The 20,357-nt window shown below is 32.5% G+C and overlaps 1 protein-coding gene across 1 annotated transcript; it reads left to right on the top strand.

The window, feature by feature from the left end:
• The first annotated feature begins 7 nt into the window (after nt 1-7).
• LOC134692120 (methylcrotonoyl-CoA carboxylase beta chain, mitochondrial-like) lies at nt 8-14,536 on the top strand. The gene is made up of 11 exons (XM_063552544.1): nt 8-500; nt 2,507-2,685; nt 3,670-3,741; nt 4,489-4,667; nt 6,159-6,345; nt 6,926-7,017; nt 7,402-7,550; nt 10,428-10,549; nt 10,752-10,847; nt 13,251-13,379; nt 14,422-14,536. The coding sequence occupies exons 1-11, from the start codon at nt 71-73 to the stop codon at nt 14,497-14,499; spliced, it is 1,713 nt and encodes a 570-aa protein (XP_063408614.1). The 5' UTR covers nt 8-70; the 3' UTR covers nt 14,500-14,536.
• The last annotated feature ends 5,821 nt before the right edge of the window (nt 14,537-20,357 follow it).

Raw genomic sequence — 20,357 nt, 5'->3', positions numbered from 1 at the left:
TCTTTAAATATGAATAAACATTGAACAAGTATTTTTCCTTTGCGGCAAAGTCCAATGTTGACGTTAAATTATGAAAATGAGTGTTCGCAGAGTCATATCGAAACAAATTAAACAAACATTTCTTAATAATGCATTGCACACGTATTGTAAAATACAAACAATATCAAACACCAGACTTTTATCAAGCACAGCAGGATCAAATAATAAAAAGAAAAATGTATTTAGAGTTTTAGATGGAACTATTTCTAAAACCAGTGCAATCAACATAAACAATGCAAATTTTGAAAAGTTGTCAATGTTGCACAAACAATTTACCAAAATTGCCTCAGCAGGCGGTGGTGAAAAGGCGATAGAGCGCCATACCATTAAACAAAAGAAAATGTTGGTTACAGAAAGACTAAAACATCTCTTAGATGATGCTGCTGACTTTTTGGAATTATCAATGTTTGCAGGATTACAAATGGAATATGGAGATATACCTAGAGCAGGCATTATTACAGGTGCTTAAAAAATCTTGTAGCTAACACCAGGGTTCTTTATATAAGTGACCTGTTTTATGACAACACACCACTATTGTCAAATGATTCACTCCATCATTAAATTATTATCCATCATAGTTAGATTGCAGCTGTATGAACAAAAGGTTTACCAATTAGTCAAAATTTGTTATCGTCTCGGTTGCTGCTGCTGCCATTTTTGTTGGCATTTATAATCAATTGCCTAACCCCTTTTGTATCATAATGCAAAGCCAAAGGGCTCTCCTTTTTGCTGTTTTTAAAGACCTGAAGGATACCTGGCTGATAAATGATTGCTTGTCATTGCTTGTCATTTGCACAGGTAGTTTAGGATATCTTACTAGAGAACACTTGACCAAGAGAGACTATTATTTCCATATTTAATTACTGTTAATCAAATGATTATGAAAATTTAGATTATTCTTTTTTAAATTCAATTTATATGAATAAAAAAGTTTAGCAAATGCTTTTTTTTTTTTTACATAATTAGCAGTCCCTTTTTTTAACAAGTACAAGGATAAACTCTTGATTGTAAAACAGAATATAATTTTATTCCAAATACAATGTACATGTACAAAATGTACATGATGTAGCAACAATTTTTAATATCAAACATAAGGGCTTAGTTATGCTTATCCAGTCATTGTCATCTGGGCATTATAAGAAAGTCCCTGAGGTTATTTTACTTGATCAAATGTTTCTCAAAATTTTTGTTTAATAGTAAAAACATGACAAAGGGTTCCTTATTTTTTTTAGTAAAATAGAAAAGGGAGAAGTGATTTTTTATATACATTGTACATGTATAGTTAATAGAATGAAAGACAATAATTCTTAAATGATTTGCATATCTTTAAATACTTGAATTAGATTGATCACTTCAAATTTTTTAATTGGTTAATACACTTTGATAAACCATGTTTTTTAAACCTCTTACATGTATGTAAACTTCACTGTAATCTATTCATGCAGGATACACATGCATGGAGGGATCTCCAGATTTTCAGCAATTTGATAATAAAAAAACAAATAACAGTTGTTTCTTTTATCATTCATATATAACATTGCTAAACTACCTTGCCAATTTTTTTATCATCATCAATATTCTGAATACAATTGCACAGTTTTGGATCTGATAAGTCTTTTAAGATTTGAGGTTGATCTGGGTACCCTTTAATATGAGGCAGCATTACCTGTGAATGGGAACGAAGTCTGTATGAATTATTTTTTTTAATTCAAAGATGTTTTAAAAAAGAAACTGAAATACCGTAACGTTTCAGATTTGGTTTCTGTTGTTACGGATTTAGTTGTGGTGTTATTAAAGTTATGACGTCATATTCAATGTAAACAAAGAATTCCTTTTTTTTGTAACTATCAAATTTTAAAAATGAATTAGTATTGAGTTCCTTTCTTAGACTGATAAATATACATTTTATTCAAAGTCTCATGCAAACAAGACCGGAAATGGAAGTAGATTTCTGCGCAGATCCGGAAATTCAAAAACGTGACAATACATTTTTTGAGCGATTTTGAGTTCATTAGTACATGAAGTACAATGAAAAATATGGGAAATTTTCCTGATTAAAAAAAAAAAATTTATTGGATTTTCTCTTGTAATAGGGGACTTCGAATTCATCCCCATATAACTGTTTACATTGCAACATGAGTACTTTTCCTAAAATGAAATATACCCAGGGTACGTTATACATTGTAGCACCAAGTTTGTAGTTTTCTGTGTTGTGTTTTGTATACTGTTCTTTTCTTTCCATTGTGTTGTGTTTTGTATACTGTTTTTTTCTTTCCATTGTGTTGTCAGTTATATTCAACTTATGATCATGAGTTAGAATGCCTTTTGGTATCTTTCTCCTCTTTTATAGCACGTAGGAGGACAATGATCATTCAGCTGTGATTTGATAATGAGGAAATCATTATAATCTTTTTAGTATAAAATTAAAGTTCAAGACTAGGTATATAAATGTTGATTATATTTTAAGGAATTGGTAAAGTGCATGGCAAATGGTGTTTAGTGGTAGCCAATGATGCTACAGTTAAAGGGGGAACAGTTTATCCAATAACCCTACAGAAACAATTAAGGGCACAAGAAATTGCAGAACAGAACCATCTTCCTACTGTTTATGTGATAGAATCAGGAGGAGCATTTCTTCCTTTACAGGTCAGAAAGAAAAGAAAAGAGTTGATATAGGGTGTTCTTCCAGGACAGAAAAGAAATGATATAGGGTGTTCAATGTTCATCCATGACACAAAATCAGTATGCACAAAAATCAAAGGAGCATCACTTTTATTGCTGAGCCTTATCTCAAAATCACTACACACTAAAAGTGTCGCCTCACTGCAAGTTAAAATTAAGATCATATATACTTAACTAAATTGAAAAAAAAAAATTGTATCCTAAATATGATTTATGAACGGAGCCAGAACAGGCTATCATTTTTCTCTGCCTGAGAGAAGATTAGTCTTTTTTTTTTTGGCTGAAATGGCCATCCCTATTTGGAGTATTCCCATTTGATTTTGAGAGGTTTAAATAGCATTTCAATTATCAGCAAACTATACAGTATAACTTATAAAAATACCCAGAAATCACATATATTGATAGTCCATCGCAGGTCCCAATAGTAATCAGTGCATTTCATTTTCTATGATTGTGTGTTAACACATGTATATAAATACTGTACAAGTGGATTAATAATTGTAAATGAATGTTTTAAGTCAATTACACAGAAATATAGTACTAAAAAACATGCAATTAAATGAGAATGATTCTGGTAGAATAGCAGCTTATGTCATGTATGTGATCATCAACATACATTGTACACTCATTTGCTGGTGCTTTTATTAAATATTTATCATAACAATCTCACAGTATGATTTTAGTTTATAATTAATGTCAGAAAGGAATTACAGAATTTAACAAGACCACAATGCAGGTGATACTACTAATATAACATGTAGTTGATACATGTACATTGGTAATTTTGCATCTGTTGGAAAGACAAAACTATAGTAAGTTAAATGATAAATGACCTGGCTATATATATTCATTGCACAAATATTTGAAGATTTCTGAGATGATAAGGATTTAAAATTCATATGGTGAAGGGTGAGTTACTGTTTTAACTGTGATCAAATTATATTACAGGCCCAGATATTCAATGATGGTGGCAGGACATTTTATAATGAAGCTGTGATGTCTTCTCAGGGAATTCCACAGGTATTGTTATCATATCATCAAAAAATATTAAAAAAACAGAGTATGTATATATACAACTCTTGATCCGTTCATGCTGGTATGATTGATGGCAGACAAAACTCTAATTTTTTTTTGCTTATTGCTAGTCTTATATAATTCTTTTAAGAATGGCATTAATATCTTTTTATGTTTTTTATGATATATGTAAATATTTTTTTGTGCATATTAATTGTGAGACGTTAATAAACAATCTATCTATCTGTCCATTTATTATCAGTTAAGAGTTGTGCCCCTTTGAAAAATTAATCATGTGTACAATTCTTCCCAAATTATTTTTTAACTTGTATAGTAAGTTTATATCGGCAATGTCTCAGAAATTTTCACTAATCAGTACTGATCAAATATTTTATTGAAAGTTTTTTGCCCTTTGAAAATATTAGTTATATTGGAAATTGCGTTTTATTTGCTCTAAAACCTTCTTTTCTCTTTATAAGATACTTAGAAAAAGTCAAAAAGAACACAAAAGTTTATAAGTTATTGCCTTTGGATAGATAAAATATGTGCAAGGTAGGGGACATTAAAACTAGATCCTATCATATAATACATTTATAAAACAATAAATACAGGTGTTCCTAGACTTGACCAACAAACAGTCGTAGGAAATTACCATTAAAAAAATATTTAATATGATTGTTGGTGCCATTTACTTAATTTATTGCAAAAAAAAAAGCAAGACAACTTTTCATATATCCATTCAGTTATTTGTAGATAGCTATAGTGTGTGGAAATTGTACAGCAGGAGGAGCATATGTCCCAACTATGGCAGATGAAGCTGTTATGATACACAAGAAAGGATATATTTTCCTTGGTGGACCACCATTAGTGCAGGCTGCAACAGGAGAAATAGTCACTGCTGAGGATCTAGGGGGAGCAACTCTTCATTGTAGGTATGTTTTCAATATTTTCTATAGGACACTCAGTTTCAGGGGAATGATAAAAAACAATTGGCACTTTTATCAAGTATAGAATATGAAGATACCTATATAAGAAAGGTAAATATCACATTGAGTAATTGAATGGATAACAACCAGTGGCAAATATTATGTTACATTGGGTGCTGAAATTTAGGGGAGAGGAAAACAATTTTGTTTTGAATAAAAAAGGAAAAAAGATTGTTTTAAATAAAAAACACAAAATATAATCAAACTTTATTCTTTTATTTTCATTACTTTGTAAGTGTCAGAATGCAGTTTTTGTCAAGCCTGCAACTTTTGTTGCAGAAAGCTCGACATAGGGATAGTGATCTGGCGGCGGCTACTACAGCGGCGGCGTTAGCTCACTTCTTTAAAACTTTATATTTTAGAAGGTAGAAGACCTAGATGCTCCATACTTTGTATATAGAGGCCCCATGTTACGAAGTTTCCGTCAGTCACATGTCCAATGTCCTTGACCTCATTTTCATGGTTCAGTGATTGATTGAAAAAAAAGTTCAAATTTTTTGTAATGTTAAATTCTCTCTGATTATAAGTAATAGGATAACTATATTTGGTATCTGCGTACCTTGCAAGGTCCTCATGCCCGTCAGACAGTTTTCACTTGACCTCGACCTCATTTCATGGATCAGTAAACAAGGTTAAGTTTTGGTGGTCAAGTCCATATCTGAGATACTATAAGCAGTAGGTCTAGTATATTCAGTGTATAGAAGGACTGTAAGGTGTACATGTCCAACTGGCAGGTGTCATCTGACCTTGACCTCATTTTCATGGTTCAGTGGTTATAGTTAGATTTTTGTGTTTTGGTCTGTTTTTCTCATACTTTATGCAATAGGTCTGCTATAATTGTTGTATGAAATGATTGGAAGGTGTGCATGTCTAGTGGGCAGATGTCATCTGACCTTGACCTTATTTTCATGGTTCAGTAGTCAAAGTAAAGTTTTTCAGATTTGGGGTTTTTCTCTAATACTATATGCCATAAATCAACTATATTTGGTGTATGGAAATATTTTATGATCTATATGTCAGAAGCGCAGGTTTTATTTGACCTTGACCTTGACCTCATTTTCAAGGTTCATTGCTCAGTGTTAACTTTTTGTGTTTTGGTTTGTTTTTCTTAAACTATAAGCAATAGGTCAACTGTATTTATTGTATGGAAAAATTGTTAGCTGTTCATGTCTGCCTGCCATGGTTCATCTGACCTTGACCTCATTTTCATGGTTCATTGGTATATGTTTAGTTATCTTGGTTCATATTAAGTTTATGTGACAGTTTTAATGAGGCTTTATATTTAGGGCTATCAACATAATATCAATGTATAATAAAGAAGGCGAGACATTTCAGTGTGTGCACTCTTGTTATGAATATACATCATTTTCAGTACAGATCTAAAGCTTGAGTAATAATTCCTGCAGTAGAAATTTAATTATGCTCTATAATTTACAGTGTTAGTGGCTGTACAGATTATTTTGCTGAAGATGAGGCTGAGGCTTTAGAATTAGGTCGAGATATTATAGCTACGTTAAATATTACAATGAATGACAACACAACAACTACATCAGAGGAACCTTTGTATGACGCTGGAGAATTACCAGGACTTGTAAATACAGACAATCAAATGGATATTTATAAGGTACTTAGAGTAAGAGAATTATGTTCAGGACAAGATAACTTGTATCTAATCATAATGCTGATCAAACAGATCTATTGAGAATTGCATATAAATGTCAAATACTTGGTATCTTTGTTGAATACTGTGAATTCAGAAGGAATGGGATGACCTCTCAAAATATGATACAACTACTTTTACATTTTAATAAAGATTTCTATTATATTTTATACTCTTTGTGTACCCATTTGATGAAAAATAAAACATCTTTTTGTATATTCATGTTCTTATAATTATGTATTTAGACAATCTTATTAATTTGTTTTAAACATAAGGTTTGTGTTTATCAATAGAAATATTGCTGGTTTTATTTTAAGTTGATACTTGGAATAGAAAAAAGTATGTCTTCTGTCATTGAAAACAAGATTTGAAAGGGTAGATTTAAGGACTCTGCTTTGCCAATAGTCTGACTTCAGCATTATCTAGGCACAATTGTTAAGTACATTTTGTCTTATATGTCTGATAGATAATCTTGTACAAAAACATGATATAAATAATTTTATTTTTCTGTGTGTAAATTCATTCATAAACCAATATTTTGAAGGTAATTTCAAGAATTACAGATGGCAGTAGATTCCATGAATTCAAAACAAAGTTTGGTGATACTTTGATCACTGGATTTGCACATGTACATGGGTAAGGTGATACATTATATTCTAGATTCTAAAATTTTCTTATACATGTATATACATGTATGCCACATTAACATTGCAAAGATATGTAACATTTTCACTTTTGTATTTCTTCTTCCCTGATGATGAGTAATGCAGTTTGGTTCAGACTCAATAAAATTGACATAGAACAGAGGTCCCAGTTCTTACTCCTGCACTCCAACTTGATATTCCTATTCTGGTAAAATTTAGTTTTCAGTAGCATAATCTGAAAAAAATCCTGTCAGAATTCTTTAGTGAATTTTCCTAGATGTAAAAGTTTTAATTGTAAATTATATAAAATTCATGGTGACTACTTATATTACTTTTATATATATTATAACTTACTTGTATTTCTTGGTTTGAACAGACAACTTGTGGGGATTGTAGCTAGCAATGGAGAACTGACAGAGCCTGCAGCAGACAAAGGAGCACACTTTGTACAGATGTGTGGTGAAAGATCTATTCCACTGATATTTCTACAGAATACTAATGGGGAAGATAGTACTGTTACTAATGGTAAAATTATTAGCCATTTTTCTCTTACAAAATAATTCTTAATTCTAAATGCCTGTAATTTATATATGTTTCAAGTATGTACAAATGGATTTATAGTTTCAGGTGTATGGTTTATGCAGTGGGACATGGTTTTGCCAGCAACATAGTAACACAATAAATCAAAACAAACATTTAAAGGTTAACCAAGGTCTTCTATGATGAATGCATTTCAGGAACTATAAGAAATCTGCTGTCAAAATCTATTCCTCAATGTAATAAAAAAAAAACATTTTGAAAAGACAATTACTGAAGAGAATGCTATGTTGGTGCTGTGTACCCGGTAACAATTTTTATAGATGTGTATAAATATATTGTTCACTTATCTTCCTTATACCTTCCGTTTGTAAGAACTATACACAAGTTGTGCTTACATTTATGGTAATGTTATTCTTTGCTTAGCAGACTTGTGTGTTTTTTATTGTTTAGACCTGACAATGAGTGTCAAAATAATGGTATACTGCTGCAAAAAAAAACAACCCCAATTTAAACCAACTTATAGGTGAGTCAAGACTGAATCCTTAGATTTTAAAGCTGAAAAGGGCATCCGACTTATAGGCAGATCGACTTATACTTGAGTACCTACATTAATTTATTTTTGTGAGTATTAATTTTTCGTGGACTGCTGAAAACTTTCATGTTTGTGTATATTTGATTTCATGGTTTTGTCAATCTGTGTACTCAAAGCCTATTGAAAATATGTTATTTGTTGAACAGTTGAGTTCGTAGTTCACCTGTGTCCATGAAACCCACGAAAATTGGTATCCACAGTATTGAAAACATTTTTATTTTTGTCGAGCCTGCAACTTTTGTTGCAGAAAGCTCGACATGGGGATAGTGATCCGGCGGCGGCGGCGGCTACGGCGGCGGCGGTATTAGCTCACTTCTTTAAAGCTTTATATTTAAGAAGGTAGAAGACCTGGATGCTTCATACTTTGTATATAGATGCCCCATGTTACGAAGTTTCCGTCAGTCACATGTCCAATGTCCTTGACCTCATTTTCATGGTTCAGTGATTGATTAAAAAATGTAACCGGAGGCAATCATGTTTGTTGGTTTCTGTCTGTGCTTCGATATATGAACTAGTTTTTTATGTTAGATACGCAAATGTCGACTGATTGTTTGAACGACGATGCCTAAGTAATGCCAATATGTTTGAAATAAATTCAATATACCAATATAGTAATACAGACTCGAAATCAAACCAAGAGATACCAAGACCACATAACAAAAACTACTTCCGGGTTCTAGGACCTGAGTCTCTGTTTCTTAAATCAGTGAGACGATAAAGTTTTCATATTTTAATTTACACTAAAACATATATATTTGCGCAAGTATATCTACACAACACATACAATATTCACAATAAATTATACCCTTAACTAAATTCCCCTAAGTTGTATTTGCAAAATTATAATCTTAACCCTTATTTAAATGTAAAGTAAAATCCTATTCCTATCTTTATTTTAAGTCCTACATATTAAATTAACAGGTTTTATTTCCGAGGTGTGGCGAAGCCAAAAAGGTAAAAATTAAGTCAAATGGGACAAATTATCTCCCTTACATTTAAATGCACCTACCTTGTTAGTCTCTTTAACAGACTGTGGCTCTCTAAATGATTAAGCAATTTGAATGGGTAAAACGTTTGTATATATAGTGCCAGAGCACCTAAATTTAGTAACATAATAATATCCAATAGGATTTAAGTTTAGAAATCAAACCAATTAAATTTACCTTTACTAAGTTGTTATTAAAATGTAAAATGGCGTACTCCTAAAAGTCGAATCAAGCTTAGCCTATGTAAAATTCCGAGATACGACATTCAAAAAAGTTCAAATTTTTTGTAATGTTAAATTCTCTCTTATTATAAGTAATAGGATAACTATATTTGGTATGTGCGTACCTTGCAAGGTCCTCATGCCCGTCAGACAGTTTTCACTTGACCTCGACCTCATTTCATGGATCAATAAACAAGGTTAAGATTTGGTGGTCAAGTCCATATCTGAGATACTATAAGCAGTAGGTCTTGTATATTCGGTGTATGGAAGGGCTGTAAGGTGTACATGTCCAACTGGCAGGTGTCATCTGACCTTGACCTCATTTTCATGGTTCAGTGGTTATAGTTAGATTTTTGTGTTTTGGTCTATTTTTCTCATACTTTATGCAATAGGTCTGCTATAATTGTTGTATGGAATGATTGGAAGGTGTGCATGACTAGCGGGCAGATGTCATCTGACCTTGACCTCATTTTCATGGTTCAGTGGTCAAAGTAAAGTTTTTCAGATTTGGTGTTTCTCTCTAATACTATATGCCATAAATCAACTAGATTTGGTGTATGGAAATATTTTATGATCTTTATGTCAGTAGCGCAGGTTTTATTTGACCTTGACCTCATTTTCAAGGTTCATTGCTCAGTGTTGACTTTTTGTGTTTTGGTTTGTTTTTCTTAAACTATAAGCAATAGGTCAACTGTATTTGTTGTATGGAAAAACTGTTAGCTGTTCATGTCTGCCTGCCATGGTTCATCTGACCTTGACCTCATTTTCATGGTTCATTGGTATATGTTTAGTTATCTTGGTTCATATTAAGTTTATGTGACAGTTTTAATGAGGCTTTATATTTAGGACTATCAACATAATATCAATGTATAATAAAGAAGGCGAGACATTTCAGTGTGTGCACTCTTGTTTAAGACTGGCATATATTCAGGTGTGGAAATTGGAAATAAGATTTGTTTTTATCATGTTTACTTTTATAATCAAATAGGAAGAAATAACCACATTGAAAGAAGTAATCTTTTCTTCATCTCTCAAATTAATTCTTAGACTTGTTGTATTTTAGGATTAAAGAATGGTGATAAATTAAGAGCACAAGCAAAGTTGATGTCGATTGTTAGTACCAGTCCGGTACCAAAGATTACATTTATTATTGGGAATGGTGTGGGACCAGTTAGTTATATTATGGTAGGAATAATCTATAAACATGTATACTCCATTTTAGTCAGCAACTATAATGGCAATTTTATAAGACATGAAATATATGATGAATACAAAAAGAAAATGGCAAAGGGTGCTTTCAAATAGAAAAATATTTCAATAGGCTGCATGTATAGCAAAGAGTTATTCCATTTTAAAACAATTTTATAATAATTTATTTATATTCCAGGGAGGTAAAGCTGTCAGCCCTCATTTTCTATTTTGTTGGCCAAATGCTGTGATAGGTCTAACAGAACCTCAGGTTGTAGCTCAGGAAATTTGTGCAGTAGGTATATTTTCTAACAAAAGTTGATTTTTAGCTCACCTGGCCCGAAGGGCCAAGTGAGCTTTTCTCATCACTTGGCGTCCGTCGTCCGTCGTCGTCGTCCGTCGTCGTTAACTTTTACAAAAATCTTCTCCTCTGAAACTACTGGGCCAAATCAAAATAAACTTGGCCACAATCATCATTGGGGTATCTAGTTTAAAAAATGTGTGGCGTGACCCGGTCAACCAACCAAGATGGCCGCCACGGCTAAAAATAGAACATAGGGGTAAAATGCAGTTTTTGGCTTATAACTCAAAAACCAAAGCATTTAGAGCAAATCTGACATGGGGTAAAAATGTTAATCAGGTCAAGATCTATCTGCCCTGAAATTTTCAGATGAATCGGTCAATCAGTTGTTGGGTTGCTGCCCCTGAATTGGTAATTTTGAAGAAATTTTGCTGTTTTTGGTTATTATCTTGAATATTATTATAGATAGAGATAAACTGTAAACAGCAATAATGTTCAGCAAAGTAAGATCTACAAATAAGTCAACATGACCAAAATGGTCAGTTGACCCGTTTAGGAGTTATTGCCCTTTATAGTCAATTTTTAACCATTTTTCGTAAATTAAAGTAATCTTTTACAAAAATCTTCTCCTCTGAAACTACTTGGCCAAATTAATCCAAACTTGGCCACAATCATCTTTGGGGTATCTAGTTTAAAAAATGTGTGGCGTGACCTGGTCAACCAACCAAGATGGCCGCCACCGCTAAAAATAGAACATAGGGGTAAAATGCAGTTTTTGGCTTATAACTCAAAAACCAAAGCATTTTGAGGAAATCTGACATGGGATAAAAATGTTTATCAGGTCAAGAACTATCTGCCCTGAAATTTTCAGATGAATCGGTCAATCGGTTGTTGGGTTGCTGCCCCTGAATTGGTAATTTTGAGGAAATTTTGCTGTTTTTGGTTATTATCTTGAATATTATTATAGATAGAGATAAATTGTAAACAGCAATAATGTTCAGCAAGATAAGATCTACAAATAAGTCAACATGACCAAAATGGTCAGTTGACCCCTTTAGGAGTTATTGCCCTTTATAGTCAATCTTTAACCATTTTTCATAAATCTAAGTAATCTTTTACAAAATCTCCACTGAAACTACTAGGCCACAATCATCTTTGGGGTATCTAGTTTGAAAAATGTGTCCGATGACCTGGCCATTCAACCAAGATGGCCGCCACGGCTAAAAATAGAACATAGGGGTAAAATGCAGTTTTTTGCTTATAACTATGAAACCAAAGCATCTAGAGCAAATCTGACAAGAAGTTAAATTGTTAATCAAGTCAATATCTATCTGCCCTGAATTTTTCAGATGAATTGGACAACTGGTTGTTGGGTTGCTGCCCTCCAATTGGTAATTTTTAAAGAAATTTTGCCGTTTTTGGTTATCTTGAATACTATTATAGATAGCGATAAACTGTAAACAGCAATAATGTTCAGCAAAGTAAGATCTACAAATAAGTCAACATGACCTAAATGGTCAATTGACCCCTTAAGGAGTTATTGCCCTTTATAGTCAATTTTTAACAATTTTCATTAATTTGGTAAATTTATGTAAATTTTTACCAAATATAGTTCTCTGTTACTAATGGGCAAAGTTCATGATAGATATAATTGTAAGAAGCAAAATCGTTCAGTAAAGTAAGAACTTCAAACACATCACCATCACCAAAATACAATTTTGTCATGAATCCATTTGTGTCCTTTGTTTAATATGCACATAGACCAAGGTGAGCGACACAGGCTCTTTAGAGCCTCTAGTTTTTTATATAAAAGTTCAATTCTACTTTCTCTAACATCTAGATAAAGAATGTACACAAAACTGCTTTCACTACAGTACTAACACCTCAATGTTCTATTGATCAAATGCTTATCTACTGTGCTGGATGACATGGGATCAACATTAAACTATCAAATTAATATTTTCTTCTTTTCCAAGCACTCTATGTCAAAGTTATTTAGTACATGTACAGAAAAAAACCAGTTCTTTATGTCAACAAAAATGTTTTACTATTACTATCATGAATGGCTGTGGAATTGGTAATATCAAAATTAAAGTCACATTTTAAATTTCCATAGCATTATTTACATGCAACATTTACTGAAATATTGATAATTAATCCCACATTCTTGTCTTATCTTTAAAAAAAACAACACAATGAATGCACACAAAGTTTTGCTATTACAGTATACATGGCAGTTTGAAAATTTGAAGGAAAAGTTTGGTTTGATTTCATTTTTAAGATGTTGCTTCATGTTTACCACTGTTTCATTCATTTAATAAAGTTTCCTTTCTTATAAATCAAGAAAACTATTGGTGTATATTAAATTACTTGTTTAGCTCCATTACATTTTTGTAGAGTAAAGATTCATTAAGTTCTGAAGACCAAGCCAAAATATATGAGAAGTGCAATAAAGAATCTACAGCATTTTATGGAGCATCAAGAATGTGGAATGATGGAATAGTACTGCCACAAGATACACGACAGGTAGAGTTTGTTTCTTTATAATGCCTTTTAATCTTTTGTATGCAAATTTCTACATGTTAATACTGGTTTTAATTGTTAAGCTTCATATATACTTTATGTGAAATTTTGCTTTTTAGAAGATATTTTTTAAAGTCTCGTTAATTTGGCTTCGTGATAAATAAAAATTTGACTGATAGAAATACTTGACTTTATTCATATATATTTGAAATTAGAGATTTATATGAATTAATAACAACAGTATTTTCCTAGCTACTATAAAGTTAATTACAGTTACTTTTTACTGTTCAAGTTAATTTGTTATTCAGAGATTATCAAACAAAGACATGTCAATAAAATTGGTTACCATTAAAAAAATGTTCTTTCACTATCAAAATGTACAAGTGAGTACTCTATAATTGTTGTCAACTATTTACAGCGGATTGCCTCGAGTATGTAGGGAAAGGTAGAATCCTAAGTTAGCTTGGTTGTTAGCTGAACTGTAAAGTCATTATAAGTTAAGGTATATTACCCTCCTTTCGAAGTAGTATAGTCCTGCAGACAGATAGATTGGTTGTCTGTCAGACTAGACTACTCTTAAAGGAGGGTAGTTTTTCTTCCCTACACACTCAATGAAATCGGCTGTAAAAGGACAATAAGATAAGCTGTTAAACATTTATAAGAAGCAGAACCAAAACAGGCTTTTGTGTAGTTAAGGTAGCTTTATTATGTTTTGCTTGACTCATCAGTTTGTTTTTCAAATTGACTTATACAGGGCATGGTATAAATCTTCCGAAAAAATAATGATATGTATTCAATAGCATTCCATCTATAATATAAAATTAAGGAGATGTGGTATGATTGCCAAACAATTTAAATATTCACCAAGGTTCAAATGAAGTGGAAGTTAAGTTCATTATATATTTTATAGGGTTTGAAATGGAAATGTGATAAAGAGGATTGAAGAAGTGAAGCTGTAAATTATTTTTTCTGTCTTAATGATAATTATAACTTAACTGCCATTATATATCTAATACTTTTTTTATTTCAAGTTTTCTTTTTTCAGGTTTTACGGCAGTGTCTAAGTATTACCAGAGCCTACAGAGCAACACAACCTGTACAAGCACCTGTGATAAGAATGTAGTCTATTTATATCTATAATATATTTTTATATTTAATAACAGTGTTTTTTTCTTTAATGACAAATTGAAAATACTGGAATATATAATTATTTTGTATGTTTTTGTAAGAACATGTAAGATATGGAAACTTTCCATATTGGATAACCTTCTGGTGACACTCAAAATGTTATGCAGCTTCTTTGATCTTCTAGTTATCTTACTGCTTTGCTTGGTGTTTCTCATGTCCATCTACTGCATACAGGCGCGTAGCTCCCTATACCCCAACACGCAGTTGCGTGCACATCGGTTCGGCATGCAAAAAAAATTATTGCAATATTAAAAATTTATAAATCAAATTTTAAAGGAAACACATATAATGTCACTTTTTTGATTGATGAAATGTCATTAAATAACGGCATTTGGTTTCAAAATAGAATTTTTATTGGAGATCATGCATGACAAAATCGGACACTGTAACTTGTATCTTTTACAAGATTTGAATTTGTTATACTCAGTCTAATGATACATGTAGTTTCGGAGCACATTTTACAGAGTATGGTTTATCTGTTTGGAATGAGATGTACCAATCGGCATAAGCTTTAAACCCTTCGATATCGGTTGAAATTATGCCACGGCGATGTGTTTGAGGGACTACCAGAGCCACTCACCCTGCAAACACGCCAAAACAGTATTGGAAAGTCTCATTTTATTTTGCGTTTATAGACCATATGATAATGGAACTGGAGAGTGGAGTCGCATCTGGTATTATCAGAAAATCGCTTCTTTGTGCCGTATCTGCTTTCTCGTGTTGTAGGAAATATAACAAACGAAAAAATCTCAACATTGTCTGAGACATACGAAACTGACCTGGTATGTAATTTTGACGAATTCAATTGGGAGGTCGCTCGATGGCAAACACGTACACTGGTTTATAACATCTCGCGAGTGCTACCGTGGTGATCTATCAGTGTACTACGTCTGTTGAAATCAAATGTATGATCAACAATGAACAATGACAGCTAGGTTATCATCGCTAGCATTACTGCATATTCAACGAGATTTCAGTGTGAATATTGACAAATAAATAGAGAAGCTCGTTTCTGCCTAGACCCGAAAAGCAGATTTTGGACAATTTTGAGTAAATTCTGAGTCAGAAAAATGTGCAGTTTATGTTTTAAATTAACCATGATTTACTTTATTCAGAAGCTTTATGAATAGTTTTACATTCATAAATTGTTTATAAGTCCTATCTACATGTAGCTCCTCTTTCAACTGTCCTATGACCGAAAACCGAAAAAAAACCACCATTTTCCTGCATAAAAGAGTCCCAAAATTTTTCAACTCTATGGATGCTATTGGACGGTTGCATGAGTCAGCGAAGCACAAGTTGGAGGATATAAAGGAATCAGGAAGCAGGCAACAAGACAGAGACAATAGAAGGAAGCTTGAAGCAGAAAACCGAGAACTCAGGAGACAGATAGCCGAAAATAAATGGAGAGAAGAACTATTCAGAGACATTGCCAAACAATAAAAAAAATACATTTCAATAAGATAAATACTTAAAATACGATGGTCAAGTTTACGGTTAAGTCCTTACATGGTTAGTAAGATATATTGTTTTAGATAAAAATGTAGAATGTAATAAAGACTAAAGTCAACTGTTTACTAGCGTTCAAATCCCAAAAGTGCACTCCCCCAAACCCTAGAGCTTACGTATTTCTATCCCCAAAATGATGTCATAGGCCCGGCCAGTTTTTGAATTAAATTTATATTAGTTTATCTGCTAAAAAAAAATTTCGCCTCGCTCCGCTCGGCAATAGTGGGTTGGGAATCGTTTCTTTCTAGCTACGCCCCTGGCATATCACATCTCTTTGTTCCAAAGATACATGTCAATAATATGAAAGTAATTTTTCTAGAGTACAATGGTAATGACTATTGTACAAATATTTTTTAGGCGAAAAGCACAATCACAATTCTACTGACACTGGCCTGATAGCTATAACTAGATTCCTGGTTCCTTCCTGTTTTGAGACTTCAAAAAAGCTAAGTGAGGTAGATATTCTTCATATCCTTTCCATGAGAGTTTGCTGTCATGCAATCATTAGTAATTTATTTTTAGAAATTCAAGATGATGTGTATGTGCATGTGTATAACCATATTTGTCAAGAAAACTGGTTGATTAAGAATTATCAAAATTGCAGGTAGTAGTTCAATTGCATATGAATCTATCTTCTATTATATATAAAGTTAAGGATACAGATAAATGAAAGATAGCAAAGGGACATTCAAGGAAAAAAAAAGTAATCACATCATGTCTGAAAATGAAAAAGACCAACAGGCAAACAAAAGTACACAAATCATAACAAAGAAAACTAATGACTGAGACGAACATGAATCTCACATAAAACTTGGTATGATCAGCAGATAAACTAATATAAATTTAATTCAAAATATTGCTGTAGTATGTTCTAGTGCTAATACAATGCACTGTTTAATTTAAAGTTACTATGCAAAATGAAAGTACTCTTTATCAACCAGTGCTCTCAAAAATGAATATAGTATTTGGAGTAATAAAATGTGTTATGACCGTATGTTCTTAATGCACATGAACTATTTCCTTACAATTTGTCAAAATCATGGCTGCAAGGAGATATTTTTGAATTGTTTACCCTAGAGTTCACAGTTGCAGTCAATAAGTTTACAGTATAGTGGCTATCTTACACAAAAAATGTAAAACTAGTTGTCGGTATTTTCATCTTCCTGCTGTTTAACAACTTTATCCTCCGTATACATAAATGGCAGTCTGTTTGAAGAGCATGGATTCATATCGTTTCATTGTTGAGCTTCCGACTTCTGTTGCAGAAAGCTCGACATAGGGATAGTAATCCAGCAGTGGCATTAGCAAACTTCTTAAAAAGCTTTATATTTTAAAAGGGACAAGAATTGGATGCTTCATACTTTGAATATATAAGCCTTCTGTTATAAAGTTTCCATATTTTATATGTCAATTGTCCTTGACCTCATTTTCATTGTTCAGTGACTACTTGAAAAAAAGTTAAGAATATTGTCATGATATATCTTTCTTGATATGTGTGATAAGATAAATATATTTAGTATGTGCACACCTTCAAGGTGACCTTGCAAGGTCTTCATATCAGTCAGACAGTTTTTCATTTGACCATGACCTTATTTCATGGATCAGTGAACAAGGTTAAGTTTTGGTGGTCAAGTCCATATATCAGATACTTTAAGTAAAAGCTCTACTGTATTTGGTGTATGGAATGATTGTAAGATGTACATGTTCAACTGGCTGGTGTCATCTGACCTGTCTCTTGTGGGAAGTTGTCTCATTGGCAATCATACCACATCTTCTTTTTTATATTTACCTCATTTTCATGGTTTAGTGGTCAAAGTCTTTGTATCTTGGTCTTTTTTTAATACTTTATGCAAAAGGTCAACTATAATTGGTGTTTGGAAATATTTTATAATGTACATGTTGGTCTTCTAGGTTTTATTTCACCTTGACCTCATTTTTATGGTTCATTGCTCAGTGTTTAATTTTTGTGTTTTGGTCTGTTTTTCTTAAAACTGTTAACCAGTAGGTCATTTATATATATTGCTGTATTGAAGAATTGTAGGTGTATATGTTTGTTCGGTATGTATCATCGAAACTTGACTTCATTTTCACGGTTTTTTGGTCAATGTTAAATTTTCATGTTTCAGGTTAAGTTTGTTTATTTATAGATACTTTAAGCAATAGGCTAAATATAATGCATAGATTGATTGTAAGGTTTACACATCTCTCTGGCATGGTTCATCTGACCTTGATCTCATTTTTATGATCCATTGGTCAATTGTTAGATTTCTTGGTCAAGTCTATTTCTTAGAAACTATAAGCAATAGGTCAACTATATTTGGTGTTTTGAATGATCATTATATGTAAATGCATTTCTCGTTTGGTTGACCTGACCTTGACCTCATTTTCTTAGATCATGTCAAATTCATGTAATACTTGAAGTAAAGCTTTAAATTGATGACTATCAAAATTAAATCAATAGTGAATAAAGAAGGAAAGACATTTCAATGTGTGCACTCTCGTTAACTCTGTTCTTTATTATGTTCTTTATTATAATCTATTGTTCTATTTCTAACAGATTTTCACTACATATTTTTCTTACGTCGTTAATATTATATCAGACCTGAAGCTAGCAGACAGCTTTTTTCAATGGTTCAGTTTTAACTTGAACTTAACATTAAGAACGGAAATCTGGAATATGTCAATTGAGACAACAACCGAAGTCCACCGAAGGGTCTCCAATGTGGCAAGAAAATCCCGCATCCGGAGGTGGTCCTCAGCTGACCCCAAATAAAATGGTGCACCAGTTCAGTGAAAACGGACGCCACACTAAACTCCAGAACATACGTGCATGAACTAAAATTAAAAAAAACATACAAGACTAACAAAGGCCAGAGGCTCCTGACTTGGGACATGCGCAAAAATGCGGTGGGGTTTAACATGTTTATTGAGATCTCAACCCTCCCCTATACCTCTAGACAATGTAGAATAAAGAATTGGAAACACACATAGCAATGCGTACAGTAAAACTCAGTTTAAAAGAAGTCAGAGTACGATGTCAGAATTGGCATGCTGGTACAGAATTGGAAACCAAAGAAACTAAGCAAAATGACACGATTAATCATTTAGTGCATTTACTTTTAACATTACTTAGCTAAAACTTGTTAGAATTTTTCTCTGGACATGATTTTAAGCATTAAATTCTTCTTGCAACTTGTGTATCACACGCTTGGCCCCCTTCTTTTTGGAGTTATCTTATTTCTTTAAGTTGAGAACTAGCTAGTTTTTCGTCAAAAATCTTATAATTTGTATACAATTTATTTTCGTATTCTCAGAGACTTGCTTAATTGAAGTATATGTTGATAATTATACTAGGCGTAGAAAAAATAGCTTTGGGCAAAAATGGGGCGGTTTTCACTCACACCACATCTTCCTATATATCTATGTACTTATTTACAGCTGCACGAGACAATGTTTTATTGTTGTTGACCAAATTTTACTAGTACGCTCTGATTATATTTATGTATGGTTTACAAAAAAAAAATAGTGTACGGTTCGTGCTGCTCATTCTTAAGATTTCTGTGAATATCTATGTCACAAGAACACAGATATACCAATTGTTGTACAAAAGAGGGGAGAAAGATACCAGAGGAACAGTCAAACTCATAAATCGAAAATAAACTGACAACGCCATGGCTAAAATGAAAAAGACAAACAGACCAGCAAGAGTATACAATGCAAGAAACAACATAGAAAATCTAAAGAATAAGCAACACGAAGACCACCAAAAACTGTATCCTTCATCCGTCAAAGCACCGAATAGAAGTGTAAGTGGTTACCTTTCCTATACACCTGCATGGTTTTATCTGCGGTTAAGGACATGTTGCTTTGTCTTCTGTTTTCTGTTCAGTGTTTTGTGGACAGCTCTGTTGATTTTTTTTTTATCATTTTTCTGTTTTCCATGGTATTGTCTGCCTCATTCTAAGGCAAGGTTTTTAGTTCTCCTTCCCCTGAATTTTCAGTCCAGTCTTATAAGTGTGTGTTACGCCACTCTGAGTTGTATTGTGTATTATTTTTTTCATCATTCGATTTGCAATACCAGTCCTTATTGAATATAATTTATTTCTGTATCAAATCAGTCATATCGCCTTAAATATAGGTAATAGCACTTTAAAAAAAAACTCTATTTGAGTGCGATGAATGAATTTGTTACTGCCTTCAGAACATAACTACGGTGTTTTTTTTTATTCAAACACCTTGTAAATACATCGATTTTATTACATTTAAATCTTTTTTCCCAATTAT

This window comes from Mytilus trossulus, chromosome 1, assembly GCF_036588685.1.
Source record: "Mytilus trossulus isolate FHL-02 chromosome 1, PNRI_Mtr1.1.1.hap1, whole genome shotgun sequence".
NCBI lineage: Eukaryota > Metazoa > Mollusca > Bivalvia > Mytilida > Mytilidae > Mytilus > Mytilus trossulus.
Note: the sequence above shows the minus strand (reverse complement) of the source record. Positions and strands in the feature narration are given on the sequence as shown.

Bases quoted from the DNA above. Each gene is read 5' to 3' on its own strand.
- LOC134692120 (XM_063552544.1), top strand. From the start codon at position 71: ATGAAAATGAGTGTTCGCAGAGTCATATCGAAACAAATTAAACAAACA. The intron at 7,018-7,401 runs GTAAGGTGATAC...TGGTTTGAACAG, and splicing joins GGATTTGCACATGTACATGG to ACAACTTGTGGGGATTGTAG. The intron at 10,848-13,250 runs GTAGGTATATTT...ACATTTTTGTAG, and splicing joins TAGCTCAGGAAATTTGTGCA to AGTAAAGATTCATTAAGTTC.